The following is a 15,759-nucleotide window of genomic DNA, read 5'->3' on the forward strand; positions in this document are numbered from 1 at the left end:
GACCCTGCTCTGCACCACAGCCCTGGCCACCCCTGACTGCAACCTGTCTGCACAGTCTGTAGCCAGCCCTGCCAGAATGAAGTCTCATGTCCTGTTCCTCTGTTATTTATGGCAGATAATCCATGCTCTAGAGCTTCTCATTCTCCTCTTCTCCAAAGAAACTCTGACAGTCCTCCTGAAAGCTGCCACAGGCTGTGGGATTTGCCAGCAAATCTGGAGATGGCACCAGGAACAACAGCTGTGCTGCCCAGCAGCCAGACACTTACCCTGTTCAGGGCTGTGAAGATTTCTCCTGCAGTGAGCTCTCAGCATCCACCCCCCCACACTGCCTTTAACATCTCCCTCTCTTTTCTCAGCCGCTCTTGTCCCCTGCAGGCAGTGCCCCCAGCCCTTCTGCGCTGTGCAGAGGAGCTGCTCCTGGGCAGAGCTGTCTCTCTGCAGTGCTGCCCGCTTGCCAGGAGCTCCCCTTGGGCCCAGGAGCCCATCCCAGCTCAGCAGCACAGGGAGTTCTTGACAAGTCCCTGGGCCTCCAGAGGAATCAACTTTGAAACACACTGAAGTAAACATTCATGCTGATTCCCTCCATTGGATAGGGGACAATGTCCTTTTTCATTTCAGAAGAGGTATGATGTGCAAGAATCACTTTTTCCATATCCTGGTTTTAGTCAGAACACCCAGCCTTCCCTCTCCTGAGGGAAGAATTTCAGCTGGGTCAGTCAAGGCATCTCCTTCTTTATTTGCAGTCCAGATGCTAGAAGGGGGCTTAGTTGACTCTCCCATGCCTCACACAAGCCCACAGGATTTGGGATTCCTCTTGCCTTGTTTTAAATATGCACAAATCAGGAATCTGCATGTTACCTGCTTGTCTCAGCTCCCAGCACATTGAATGAAGACAGAGGCCAGGAGGAAGCTGTTCAGATGCAGACACCAGGTGAAAATGGAGGTGCCAGAGAGACATTAGAGTAATATTTGTAGTGCCAAATCCCTCTGAGCCATAAACAGAGATTTTATTGATGTATGTTCAGTATAATATAGTTGTAGCCATTTCTCAAGAGCAAAGAAATAAAAAGTAAGCTATGACTTGGTTGCAATAACTGAAACATGGTGGGACTACGCTGATCACTGGACTGCTACAATGAATGGCTATAAGCTCTTCAGAAGGGACAGGCAGCACAGAAGGAGTGGTGGTGTGGTTTTTTATATTAGAGAATGTTTTGATGTTGTGGAACTCGAGTCTGGGAATGATAATGTTGAGTACATATGGGTTAGGGTCAGCGGGAAGGCCAACAAGGCAGGCATCATGCTGGGGGTCTCTTATAGATCACCAAACCAGGATGAGGAGATGGATGAGGTGTTCTACAAGCAGCTGGCAGAAGTTGCGCAATCACCAGCACTTGTTCTGATGGGGGACTTCAACTTCGCAGACATATCCTGGAAATGCAATGCAGCTCAGAGGAAGCAGTCTAGGAGGTTCCTGGATAGTGTCGAGGATAGCTTCCTGACCCATTTGGTTAGTGAGCCTACCAGGGGAGGTGCCTTGCTAGACCTGGTGTTCAAGAACAGAGAAGGACTAGTGGGAGATGTGGTGGTCAGGAGCTGGCTTGAACAGAGTGACCACGAAAAGGTAGAGTTCTCTATTCTTGGTGAAGTCAGGAGGGGGATCAGTAAAACTGCTGTCTTGGACTTCCGGAGGGCAGACCTTGAGCTCTTCAGGACACTGGTTGGCAGAGTCCTTTGGGAGACAGTCCTGAAGAGCAGAGGAGTCCAGGAAGGCTGAGCACTCTTCAAGAAGGAAATCTTAATGGCTCAGGAGCAGACTGTCCCCACATGCCCAAAGATGAGCCAGCATGGAAGAAGACTGGCCTGGCTGAACAGAAAGTTATGGCTAGAGCTTAGGAAGAAAAAGAGGGTTTAGGATATTTGAAAAATTGGCAGGCTTCTCAGGAGGGCTATAAAGATGTCATGAGGCTGTGCAGAGACAAAATTAGAAAGGCCAAAGCTCATCTGGAGCTCACTCTGGCTACTGCTGTTAAAGATAACAGAAAATGTTTTTATAAATACAGAAACACAAAAAGGAGGACTAAGGAGGATCTCCATCCTTTACCGGATACGGGAGGAAACTTAGGACAAGAGATGAGGAAAAGACTGAGGTGCTGTCGTGGTTTAGCCCGGCCAGCAGCTAAACACCACGCAGCCGTTTGCTCACCCTCCCCCCTCCCTCTCTGGGACGGGGGAGAGAAATGGAAAGTGAAGCCCGTAAGTTGAGATAAAGACAGTTTAATAAGACAGGAAAACAATAATAACAAAATAATAATAACAATAATAATAATAATAATACAATGGTGATAATAGGAAAGTAATAATATGTACAAACAAGTGATGCACAATGCAATTGCTCACCACTCGCTGACCAATGCCCAGCCTAACCCTGAGCAGTCCGGCACTCTCCCCCCAGCTAGCCACCCCTATATATTGTTTAGCATGACGTCAGATGGTATGGAATACCCCTTTGGCTAGTTTGGCTCACCTGTCCTGGGTCTGTCCCCTCCCAGCTCTTACTGCACCCCCAGGCTGTCCGTTGGCAGGACAGAGCAAAAGGCTGAGATGTCCTTGGCTTAGTATAAGCACTGCTCTGCAACAATTAAAGCATCGGGGTGTTATCAGCACTCTTCTCATCCTAAGCCAAGACACAGCATTCCACCAGCTACTAGGAAGAAAATTAATTCTGTTCTAACTGAAACCAGGACAGGGCTTTATGATTTTTAGAATTAGGTTTGTAAGGTTTTTAGGGATAGGGCTTTAGGGCTTTTAGGGTTAGGATTGTAAGGGATTTTTAGGGTTAGGGTTTTAGGGTTTTTAGGGTTAGGGCTTGAGGGTTTTTAGAATTAGGGTTGTAAGGGTTTTTAGGGTTAGGATTGTAAGGGATTTTTAGGGTTAGGGCTTTAGGGATTTTAGGTTTAGGGCTTTAGGGTTTTTAGAATTAGGGTTGTAAGTGTCTTTTGGGTTAGGGTTTTAGGGATTTTAGGGTTAGGGCTTTAGGGATTTTAGGGTTAGGGCTTTACGGTTTTTGGGGTTAGGGCTTGAGGGTTTTTAGGGTTAGGATTGTAAGGGATTTTTAGGGTTAGGATTGTAAGGGATTTTAGTGTTAGGGCTTTAGGGATTTTAGGGTTAGGGCTTTTAGGGTTATGGTTTTTAGGGTTTTTAGGGTTAGGGTTTTAAGGGTTTTTAGGGTTAGGGTTTTCAGGTTTTTTAGGGTTAGGGCTTGAGGGTTTTTAGAATTAGGGTTGTAAGGGTTTTTAGTGTTAGGGTCTTAGGGTTTTTAGGGTTAGGATTTTAGGGTTTTTAGGGTTAGGGCTTGAGGGTTTTTAGAATTAGGGTTGTAAGGGTTTTTAGTGTTAGGGTCTTAGGGTTTTTAGGGTTAGGATTTTAATGGATTTTTAGGGTTAGGGTTTAAGGGTTTTTAGGGTTAGGGCTTGAGGGTTTTTAGTTTTAGGGCTTTAGGTTTTTTAGGGTTAGGGTTGTAAGGGTTTTTAGGGTTAAGGTTGTAAGCGTTTTTAGGATTAGGGTCTTAGGGTTTTTAGGGTTTGTATTGGAAGGGATTTTTAGGGTTAGGTTTTTAAGGTTTTTAGGGTTAGGGCTTGAGGGTTTTTAGAATTAGGGTTGTAAGTGTTTTTAGGGTTATGATTGTAAGGGATTTTAGGGTTAGGGTTTCAGGGATTTTCGGTTTATGGTTGTAAGGGTTTTTAGGGGGCAGAGCCAAGTAGCCTGCTTCTCTTGCTGAGCCTACGCCCAACACAGCATCCAGCAGGATGGGGTTGTGCCTGTGTGATCCCATTCCCTCCCGCTCCTGCCCTTCCTGGACCATTTCCTCCTGGGTACCAGCTCATGAAGGCATTTTCAGTGGGTCAAAGCATGTCACCTCCTCACAGGAGCTTTTCTCCTGGGCCATGCTAAAGCACCTTTGAGTCGCAGACCTCTCATCAGCACTGACTTCTTGCTGGAGCTGCTGGAAATTGTCTAAGAAGCAAGGAAAGCTCAGACGGGTTTTGTTTCCCTCTGGAGGAGGGGAACAAATTTTTTCCTGCTGGAGGTTATGGGGCTGTGGCTCTGTGCTGGGGTGCCAAGGACCTGCTGAGCCTGCTTGCTGTCACTTTGTTTTACCTTCTTTGAGCCCATTGGAAATCTTGCCACCACCCCGAGGAACAACACGGTTGTGTGAAGCAAGCTTGCTTCCTTCTTAAGAAGAACTTTCTCTGCCTCATGTCATCCTCCACGCAAGCAGATAATTCCTCCCGGTCTCCTGTCCAGCATATCCCAGTTCCTGACCGCCTGCAGCCCCTTCTCCAGGGACATCCGTGTGATCTGTGGCTGTTGTAGGAGTTCAGGGCAACCGCAGGGAATTTCAAGTGGTTCAGACCATGTCCTTAGATCCCAGCTAAGGGATCATTCCCATCTCCAGTGGCTCTGGGCACCCACAGATAAGAGCTGAATCCATCCCAAAATTCCCTATAAAATCACCCAATAATCTCATCCTCAAATGGAGAACACAAGGTTAACAGCAGGCCCTGTTAGGGTGCAATTTCTTGAGAGTATTCTTGACTCCATCAAATGGAAAAAAGTCTTAAACTTCAGACACAGCACTGAAGACATCCCCTTTTATTACAGAGAAGTAAAAAAAGAATACAGCTCTGACATAAATACATTTAAAGGTGGCTTCTGGGACAGAGGGACTGGGCTTGTGCCTCTGGAAGAGTGAGACAAATCCAGACATTCATGTCCAAACGGGGTAGTCAGAGAAAAATGTCCAAAGAACAAGAAAACAAAAAAACAAACTGCAACAACAGCAAAAAAGTGAATAAATATGGGTGGCTTAGTCCTGCTGAAGTACTGCCAACAGAATCATTTTTTTCAGGGAATCCTTCAGCTCCTGGTTCCTCATGCTGTAGATGAGGGGATTCAGCGTTGGAGGCACCACCGAGTACAGGACTGCCACCACCAGATCCAGGGATGAGGAGGAGATGGAGGGGGGCCTCAGGTAGGCAACTGTGCCAGTGCTGATGAACAGGGAGACCACGGCCAGGTGAGGGAGGCACGTGGAAAAGGCTTTGTGCCGGCCCTGCTCAGAGGGCATCCTCAGCACAGCCCTGAAGATCTGCACGTAGGACAGGACAATGAAGACAAAACACCCAAAAGCTAAACAAAGACTAACTGCAATGACGCAAAGTTCCCTGAGGTAGGCATCCGAGCAGGAGAGCTTGAGGATCTGGGGGACTTCACAGAAGAACTGGTCCAGGGCGTTGCCTTGGCACAGTGGTATGGAAAATGTATTGGCCGTGTGCAGCACGGAATAGAAAAAACTTCCACCCCAGGCAGCTGCTGCTGTTTTCATACAAGCTCTGCTGCTCATAAAGGTCCCGTAGTGCAGGGGTTTGCAGATGGCAACGTAGCGGTCATAGGCCATGACGGTGAGAAGGGAATATTCTGCTCCAAGCAAGAAGAAGAGAAAAAAGACTTGGGCAACGCATCCTGAGTAGGAGATGGTCCTGGTGTCCCACAAAGCAATAACCATGGCTTTGGGGACAATGGTTGAGATGGAGCCCAGGTCGAGGAGGGCGAGGTTGAGGAGGAAGAAGTACATGGGGGTGTGGAGGTGGTGGTCGCAGGCTACAGCGCTGAGGATGAGGCCGTTGCCCAGAAGGGCAGCCAGGTAGATGCCCAGGAAGAGCCCGAAGTGCAGGAGCTGCAGCTCGCGTGTGTCTGCTAATGGCAGGAGGAGGAACTCATTGGGGAAGCTGCTGTTGGACATTTGCTGCCTCTGGGAACAAAGCCTGTCCAGGGTGGAGAAATATGGGGTAGATTTCTCCGAGCAACTCTACTCCCTACAAACACACCACCACACCCGTGCCCTTTCAGGAAAACCTTTGTGCAGCTCCCTTTTCCTTGAGCTCTAGGTTGTACAAAGCTGAGGCTGACAGCACAGCAAGGACTCTGCTCTGGACTCCAGAAGAGCAAGTCCTGCCCTACAGCAGCTGGTAAATAGCAACGCAGGGGGATCCCCATTTAACCCACTTGTTGTAATAAAGGTTGTTTCAACACTGTTGCTCCTGGTTAACCTGACTGCAGAGCAGAGCTGTGAGAATTTTGTTTTGTTGAACCTATTCCAGGGGCCCCACCACACACGATGAGCTCTTTTATGGAAAAATAAATCAATTAAGAAATAAATCCGCTGTGATCAAAGTGAAATCTTGTGGGTCCTGGGAGGCGAAGGGACTGTCTCTTAGTGCTGAGGGTGGACGGCCAGCCTGTCCATCAGTCCCAGCCTCAGGTGCCCTGTGCTGGCAGCTCGGTGAGGATGGGAGGATGATCACACCCTGAGAAGAACCTGGGCACTGCTGAGAGCAGAGGAATCGAGTCTGAAAATATGAATCGACAACTCCCCGTCCCGTGTTGGTGTACCTGAGGAGGACCTCAGCTCTCCCCTCCCAGCCAGAGACACAGAGGACTCATTGCAGATGCCCACGGACACCATCCAGCAGCATTTCCACCACCTTAGCACTGAGCTGCCTTCTTCATCGGGTTCCTAGAGAGCAAAGCTGCCTTGGGAGAGCTGTGCCCTTTGTGGATGGCAGCCTGCAGCCCAGCAGGACAACCCAGGGAAAGAGAGAGATGTCCTGAGGATGGGGTGTCCTGCAGGGAGGGTCAGCTCATTGCCAGCCCCATGCACTGCAGGGCTCACTCAAAACACAAAACACCAAAAGCACAAAACACCAAAAGCACCAAAACTCAAAGCACAGAACAATTCACCTCAAGAATCCCTTTCAGTCACCTACCTCTTGAAGATTCCCTTCTGACATGTCTTGGGGGTGCTGTGGAGCTGTGAGCAGCCTGCCCCGGCGCACAGCCCCTGGGGCACAGCAGGGACCCAGGCAGGTGCTCTGCACCACAGCCCTGGCCACCCCTGCCTGCACCCTGCCTGCACAGCCTGCAGCCAGCCCCATATGAATGAACCCTCACGTCCTGTACTTCTGTCAGCTTCGGCAGGTAATCTCTGCTCTGGAGCTTGTTCTCCTTTAATTCAAAGAAATTCTGAGTCCTCCTGAAAGCTCCCATAGGCTGTGGGATTTACCAGCAAATCTGGAGATGGCACCAGGAATAACAGCTGCATTGCCCTGTAGCCACAGACTTACCCTGTTCAGGCCTGTGAAGATTTTGTTTCCACAGTGAGCTCTCAGCATCTCCCCTCCACACTGCCTTTAACATCTCCCTCCCTTCTCTCACTGCCCTTGTCCCCTGCAGGCAGTGCCCCCAGCCCTGCTGTGCTGTGCAGAGGAGCTGCTCCTGGGCAGAGCTGTCTCTCTGCAGTGCTGCCCGCTTGCCAGGAGCTCCCCTTGGGCCCAGGAGCCCGGCCCAGCTCAGCAGCACAAGGAGCTCTTGACAAGTCCTTGGACCTCCAGGGAAATCAACTTTGAATTGAACTGATGCAATCACTGTTCTTCCTTCTCTCCACTAGGAAGAGACACCTAATTCCAGTGCTGTCTTTTCCCCTAAGTATGTGTTCATTGTGGGAATCACCTTTTGTTGTCCTGTTATTAGTTAGGACAACAAATTTTATTCCATCTCTTTTGAGAACCTGTAAATATTCAGGAGAAGCAATCTTCTTCACAGCAAATGGTATCCTTCTGTCTACACAGACTACACAACCCAGCAAGCTCATAGAATCATAGAATATTTGGGGTTGGAAAGAACCTTAAGGTCTAGTTTTAGTCCCCATGAAATGGGCAGAGTCTCGTCCCACTAGACCAGTTTGCTCAATGTCCCATCCAACCTGACCTTGGACACTACCGCAGATGAGGCACCCACCACTTCTCTGGGCAACCTGTTCCAGTGTCTCTCCACCTGCCTTTGAAGAATTTCTCCTTTAGGTCTGACCTAAATCTACTCTCTTCTAGCTTAAAAGCACTGCCCCTTGTCCAATCACTACACTCCCTGGTAGAGTCTCTCCACATCTTGCTTCTATTTTTCTCTCCCTGTTCTGTTAAGAATGGGGAGGGAGAGGGCCTCCCGGAACACAACTCATCTGAGGACAAAACCTGACCTAGAAGTGTTAAAGTACGCAGTGAGGAAGCCAGACCTGGTCAGTCACACTGACTGGTGAGAACATGGGAGAGAGAAAATATTTCTTCCAGCAAGGTTATCTGACCAAAAACCATGCCAGTTGGGAAACCAAGGGAAAAGAGGGAATACTGGTAAAAGGGGATGTCCTATGAGGAGAGGCTGAGGAAACCTGGGTTGTCTAGCCTGGAGAAAAGAAAGCTGAAGGGCAACCTCATTGCTCTCAGCAACTTCCTGAGAAGGGCAAGTGGAGAGGCAGGTGATGATCTTTTCTCCCTGCAGATTGGTCAGAGAATGTGTAGGAATGGCACATAGATGCACTGGGGGATGTTCTCTTCTCTTCTCTTCTCTTCTCTTCTCTTCTCTTCTCTTCTCTCTCTTCTCTTCTCTTCTCTTCTCTTCTCTCTCTTCTCTTCTCTTCTCTTCTCTCTCTTCTCTTCTCTTCTCTTCTCTTCTCTTCTCTTCTCTTCTCTTCTTCTTCTCTTCTCTTCTCTTCTCTTCTCTTCTCTTCTCTCTCTTCTCTCCTTCTCTTCTCTTCTCTTCTCTCTCTTCTCTCTTCTCTTCTCTTCTCTTCTCTTCTCTTCTCTTCTCTTCTCTTCTCTTCTCTTCTCTTCTCTTCTCTTCTCTTCTCTTCTCTTCTCTTCTCTTCTCTCTTCTCTTCTCTTCTCTTCTCTTCTCTTCTCTTCTCTTCTCTTCTCTTCTCTTCTCTTCTCTTCTCTTCTCTTCTCTTCTCTTCTCTTCTCTCTTCTTCTCTTCTCTTCTCTTCTCTTCTCTTCTCTTCTCTTCTCTTCTCTTCTCTTCTCTTCTCTTCTCTTCTCTTCTCTTCTCTTCTCTTCTCTTCTCTTCTCTTCTCTTCTCTTCTCTTCTCTTCTCTTCTCTTCTCTTCTCTTCTCTTCTCTCTTCTCTTCTCTTCTCTTCTCTTCTCTTCTCTTCTCTTCTCTTCTCTTCTCTTCTCTTCTCTTCTCTTCTCGTGGAGTCTTGTCTTCTCAACACTAAGCAATCCCAACTCTCTCAGCCACTCTTCACAGGAGATGTATTTGGTGTGCATGGTATGCTTTTGGTAGTGGGGTGGTGGGCTGCACAGGGTGCTGGAGGGTGAGGAATATCAATTTGATCACTTTGGGTCAGCTTTTCTGGCTGTGTCTCATCACAATGTCTTGCACGCTCTCAACCCACATGTCGTGGGGGGCAGTATGAGAAATGGAAACCTGTGATGCTGTGCTTACATGGCTCAGCACTAAGTGAATGTCTAATACCTAATATAAAACTACTCTCTTTTCATTTTATAGCCATTACCCCTTGTTCTGTCACTACATTCCCTGATAAAATGTCCCTCCCCAGCTTTCCTGTAGGCCCCCTTTAGGTACTGGAAGGTTGCTGTAAGGTCTCTCCAGAGCCTTCTCTTTTCCATCTTGACAAACCCCAGTTCTCCCAGCCTCTCTTCATAACAGACCAGCTCCAGCCCTCTGAATGATTTTGTGTCCCTGTTCTGGGCCTACTCTACTAAGCTGGTATGTCTTTTATGCTGAGCTGAGACAGAAATAAAAAGATTGGCATGTATTGAGCTATTGAAAAAGCACTACACAATTCTGTATTTTTCTTTTATTCATGTGTGAGGAATATTGGGTAATATTGTATCTTCCTTCGCAACTAATAGTAACACTTGATGAAACATGGTTTTCCTACAAATGGCTGAACTTTTGTTCATCACTGGCAAATAGTGAATAATGAGTCCTTTTAATTTAATTTTATTTTATTTTATTTTATTTTATTTTATTTTATTTTATTTTATTTTATTTTATTTTATTTTATTTTATTTTATTTTATTTTATTTTATTTTATTTTTATTTTACTTTGCATATATGCAGAGCTCTTGGTTTATTTATTTAGCTGTCTTTATCTCAGCACACAAGGTTTCTCACTTTCAGACCCCCTGGCTGGGAGGACCCAGCTAGCTGCTGTGTGGTGCTTAGCTATTTCCAGGTTAATCCACAACAAAACCTTACAGAGTAAGTAAGGAGTCAGAGTAGATCTATATCCACTGCTCTGCCCTCATCTGCCAGGCCAGTCATTTCGTCATGGACATTTCATGCCCAAATTGATTAAATGTGGCTTCCCCTACCTGAAGATGTCCCAACGGCTCCAGATGATTTTCTTGTCCTTCCAGAGCCTGGAAATGGGTTCCAGGATGGGCTCCACCATCTTCACAGTGATGGAGTGGGGTCACAGAATCACAGAATTTCTAGGTTGGAAGAGACCTCAAGATCATCGAGTCCAACCTCTGACCTAACACTAACAGTCCCCACTAAACCATATCCCTAAGCTCTACATCTAAATGTCTTTTAAAGACTTCCAGGGATGGTGACTCCACCACCACCCTGGGCAGCCTGTTCCAGTGTCTAACAACCCTTTCGGTAAAGAAGTTCTTCCTAACATCTAACCTAAAACTCCCCTGGCGCAACTTAAGCCCATTCCCCCTTGTCCTGTCACCAGGCATGTGGGAGAACAGGCCAACCCCCACCTCACTACAGCCTCCTTTAAGGTATCTGTAGAGAGCAATAAGGTCACCCCTGAGCCTCCTTTTCTCCAGGCTGAACAAGCCCAGCTCCCTCAGCTGCTCCTCGTAGGACTTGTTCTCCAGGCCCCTCACCAGCTTCGTCACCCTTCTCTGGACCCACTCAAGCACCTCGATGTCCTTCTTGTAGCGAGGGGCCCAAAACTGAACACAGTACTCGAGGTGTGGCCTCACCAGAGCCGAGTACAGGGGGACGATCACCTCCCTAGCCCTGCTGGTCACACTGTTTCTCATGCAAGCCAGGATGCCGTTGGCCTTCTTGGCCACCTGAGCACACTGCTGGCTCATATTCAGCCGACTATCAACCATCACTCCTAGGTCCTTCTCTGCCTGGCAGCTCTCCAACCACTCATCTCCCAGCCTGTAGCTCTGCTTGGGGTTATTGCGCCCCAGGTGCAGGACCCGGCACTTAGCCTTGTTGAACTTCATGCAGTTGACCTCAGCCCATCGGTGCAGCCTATCCAGATCCTCCTGCAGAGCTTTTCTACCCTCAAGCAGATCGACACACACACCTAGCTTGGTGTCATCTGCAAACTTACTGAGGGTGCACTCAATGCCCTCATCCAGATCATTGATGAAGATGTTAAAGAGGACCGGCCCCAGCACCGAGACCTGGGGGACGCCACTAGTGACTGGCCTCCAACTGGACTTGACTCCATTTACCACGACTCTTTGGGCCCAGCTATACAGCCAGTTTCTAACCCAACGAAGTGTGCGCCAGTCCAAGCCAAGAGCAGCCAGTTTCTTGAGGAGAATGCTGTAAGAGATGGTGTCAAAAGCCTTGCTGAAGTCAAGGTAGACCACATCCACAGCCTTTCCCTCATCCAATAAGCACGTCACTTTGTCATAGAAGGAGATCAGGTTCGTCAAGCAGGACCTGCCTTTCATAAACCCATGCTGACTGGGCCTGATCACCTGCTTGCCCTGCAAGTGCTGCGTGATGACTCATCAAGAGAATCTGCTTCATGAGCTTCCCTGGTACTGAGGTCAAACTGAGAGTCCTGTAGTTTCCCGGGTCAGTCCTCTGGCCCTTCTTGTAGATGGGCGTCACGTTTGCTAGCCGCCAGTCAACTGGGACCTCCCCCGATAGCCAGGACTGCTGATAAATGATGGAGCTTGATAAATGATAAATGATGGAGCTTGGCCAGCTCCTCTGCCAGTTCTTTCAGTACCCTTGGGTGGATCCCATCCGGCCCCATCGACTTGTGCACATCCAAGTGCTGTAGCAGGTCACCAACCAGTTCTTCGTGGATGGTGAGGGCCACATCCTGCTCCCCATCCCCTTCCACCAGCTCAGGGTACTGGCTATCCAGAGAACAACCAGTATTGCCGCTAAAGACTGAGGCAAAGAAGGCATTGAGCACCTCCACCTTTTCCTCATCTCTTGTAACTAAGTTTCCCCCCGCATCCAGTAAAGGATGGAGATTCTCCTTAGTCCTCCTTTTTGTGTTGATGTATTTATAGAAACATTTTTTGTTATCTTTAACGGCAGTAGCCAGATTGAGGTCCAGATGAGCTTTGGCCTTCCTAATTTTGTCCCTGCACTGCCTCGCAACATCCTTATAGTCCTCCTTAGTGGCCTGTCCACTTTTCCAAAGATTATAAACCCTCTTTTTCCTCCTAAGCTCAAGCCACAGTTCTCTCACAGTTGAGCCAGGCTGGTCTTCTTCCCCGCTGGCTCATCTTTGGGCACGTGGGGACAGACTGCTCCTGCGCCATTAGGATTTGCCTCCTGAAGAGCGCCCAGCCTTCCTGGACCCCTCTGCCCTTCAGAACCGCCTCCCAAGGGACTCCACCAACTAGTGTCCTGAGCAGCCCAAAGTCAGCCCTCTGGAAGTCCAATACAGTGGTTTTACTCGTCCCCTTCCAGGCCTCGCCAAGAATAGAGAACTCCACCATTTCGTGGTCACTCTGCCCAAGACAGCTCCTGACAATCACATCCTCCACCAGTCCTTCTCTGTTTGTGAAGAGAAGGTCTAGCAGGGCACCACCCCTGGTAGGCTCACTAACCAGCTGCGTCAGGAAGCTATCTTCCACTTTCTCCAGAAACCTCCTAGACTGCTTTCTCTGGGCTGTGTTGTGCTTCCAGAATATGTCAGGGAAGTTGAAGTCCCCCACGAGTACAAGCGCTGAAGATTTCGCAACTTCTGTCAGCTGCCTGTAGAACTCCTCCTCCGTCTCCTCATCCTGGTTCGGCGGTCTATAGCAGACCCCGACCAGGACACTAGCCTTGTTGTCCCTGCCGATCCTAACCCAAAGGGACTCGATCTTGTCATTCCTAGCCTCGAGTTCTACAACATCGAAAGACTCTCTAATATAGAGAGCCACACCACCACCCCTTCTGTGCTGCCTGTCCTTTCTGAAGAGCTTATAGCCAGGCATAGCAGCACTCCAGTCATGAGACTGGTCCCACCACGTTTCCGTGATGGCAACCGAGTCGTAGCCTGCCCGCTGCACAATGGCTTCCAGCTCCTCCTGTTTGTTACCCATGCTGCGTGCATTGGTGTAGATGCACTTCAGCTGGGCCTTTACCTTATTCCCCGGCCTTGCCATTGTTACCCCTGGCACAGCCCCAACAATCCTTGCTTCAGCCCCATCCCCTTTCTTACCTAGTTTAAAGCCCTATCAATGAGCCCCGCCAGCTCCTGGCCCAGGATCCATTTTCCCCTAAAGGATAGGGACCCGTCTACGGCCATCAGGCCGGGTGCTTTGTAAAGTGTCCCATGGTCAAAAAACCCAAGATTTCTGCGTTGGCACCAGCCCCGGAGCCACGTGTTTAACAAGTGGGCTTTCCGTGTCCACTCTGTACCCCTCCCTGCCACCGTAGGGATGAATGAAAACACCACCATGAAGTCCCCATTAGGGACTTTCTTCTGAGGAGAAACTTAGATCAGCCATTTGACAGATGCTGCACAGGCAAGGACACGACTCAGGATGGCATCACCCTTTAAGAAGGAATTACCTTTGGGATTCCCTCAAAGGATAGAATTCTATCCCACCTTGACCGAGGTCCCACCATGACAGATGCAACTTCATGCTTCCCTGCAGCCACCCCTCCAGTATTCCTGAACTACCATCGACAATGCAGACTCAAGCAAACAGAGACAAAAGGGAATGCAAGAATGCCAGTGCTGTACAAACTCAACAACGATACATGCTAGCAAGTAACTGGAACACGAGCTGAGCACCAGCTCATCACAAGCACCAGCTTCATGCTTAGTTGGTTTGAAAGGACTGAGCACAGGGCATCCCAAAAAGCCTAATAGAAGGAGGTACATCTTCTCAGTGTGGACTCAGTAGCAGCAGACCTGCAGAATGACAACCCATCCGTCTGCTCATGGCTTGGGCAGGTGTACAGTTTGCTGGCTGAAGAACTGTCTGGATGGCCATGCTCAAAGAGTCTGAGTGAAGAGAGATCAATCCAGTTGGTGGATGGTCGTGGGTGGCATTCCCCAGACCTCTGTACTGGGTCCAGCTTTGTTTACTATTTTGATGGATGATCTGACTGAGAGGATCAAGTACACCCTTAGTACATTTGCAGATGATAACAAGTTAGTTGGGACAGTTGATCTTCTTGAGGAAGGAAAGCTTTTCAGAGGCATCTGGAAAGGCTACGTTGATGGACTGAGTCCAATCACATGACATTCAACAGTGCTTCTGGACTTGGGTCATAACAAGCCCATGCAGTAGCATAGGCTTGGGGAAGAGTGGCTGGAAAGCTGTCCAGAAGAAAAGCCCCTGAGGATGTTGGTCAACAGCCAGCTGAGCATGAGCAGCCACCCCCTGTCATGGGCAGGGACTCTGACATCTTCCAATAGATCATCTGTGCTTACGAGGTCACTGTCAGCTGAAGATCTGATAGACCACGAGCAGGCCCATGGCAGGTGATTGTTCCTGCAATGCCAGTGGTGCCTGAGTAGCTGACAGGCCGACGGCAAACATGGCCTGTGCTCGATGCTGGGAGGACCCTGGTGCCTGAGGCACGTGGCTTATGTAGGTCTGTGGGGAGGTCATTGGTGATCAAGTAGCTGATAGGTCAGGGCAAGGCCCATGCATTGTACCTGTGAGACCACTGGTGCTTGAGGAGCTGGCAGACCAAGAATTGTGTAGGTGTTTGTGAGGTCATTGCTGTCTGAATGCACGCCAGGAACAGGCCCATGGCAAGTGAAGATGCTATGGCATCACCTGGAGCTGGGTTGAACCGAATTTTGAAATGTCCTGCTCTGGAAATAATTGAAGATCAGTGAGACCAACTTCAGCCATGAGAATAAAAATAAATTATATGTATCTAAAAAACTATAAAAGATTTAAAACAAAAATATAAAAAAATATGTTTATATTTCTAAATATACATATATTAAACACTATATGTATGATATTTTTAAAAACTCATAACGTAATATTTAATACAATATAATATATATTATTTAAATAAAATAAAAATAAAAATAAAAACAAAAACAAAAAATAATTATATATTATATATTATATATTTATTATATATTATATATTATATATTATATATTATATATTATATATTATATATTATATAATATATTACATTATATAATTATATAATATACAATATATATTTTATATTTTATATTATATATTGTATTATATATCATACTATATATATAATACTCCATTATATTATATTATATTATATTATATTATATTATATTATATTATATTATATTATATTATATTATATATATAATATAATATATATAATATAATATAATATAATATAATATAATATAATATAATATAATATAATATAATATAATATATATTATATTATATTATATTATATTATATTATATATTATATATTTTATTAGTAAAATATATACTATATAATATAAAGTATATAGTATATAGTACATAATATATAATAACATAGCACAACATAACAATAAATATAATGTATGATAATACAATATGATATGATATGATATGATATAATATATTAGTAAAATATATATTTTTATTTGTATTTATTATATATATTTTATATATATATATTAAATATATATATATTTATTATATATATTTTTTAATATATTATAT

General features: G+C 46.6%; 2 protein-coding genes across 2 annotated transcripts in view; one reads left to right on the plus strand and one right to left on the minus strand.

The window, feature by feature from the left end:
* Window positions 1–4,870: 4,870 nt before the first annotated feature.
* On the minus strand, window positions 4,871–5,461 carry LOC140000467 (olfactory receptor 14J1-like). Its single transcript, XM_072030356.1, has one exon. The coding sequence runs from the start codon at window positions 5,459–5,461 to the stop codon at window positions 4,871–4,873; it is 591 nt and encodes a 196-aa protein (XP_071886457.1).
* LOC113842075 (scavenger receptor cysteine-rich domain-containing group B protein-like) overlaps window positions 5,460–15,759 on the plus strand; it is a 124,751-nt gene continuing 114,451 nt past the window's right edge. The window contains exon 1 of the mRNA XM_072030357.1: window positions 5,460–5,465. Coding sequence (XP_071886458.1) covers window positions 5,460–5,465 — 6 coding nt within the window. The remainder of the gene's footprint in view (window positions 5,466–15,759) is intronic.

The sequence above is a fragment of the Anas platyrhynchos genome, chromosome 32 (assembly GCF_047663525.1).
Source record: "Anas platyrhynchos isolate ZD024472 breed Pekin duck chromosome 32, IASCAAS_PekinDuck_T2T, whole genome shotgun sequence".
Lineage (NCBI taxonomy): Eukaryota > Metazoa > Chordata > Aves > Anseriformes > Anatidae > Anas > Anas platyrhynchos.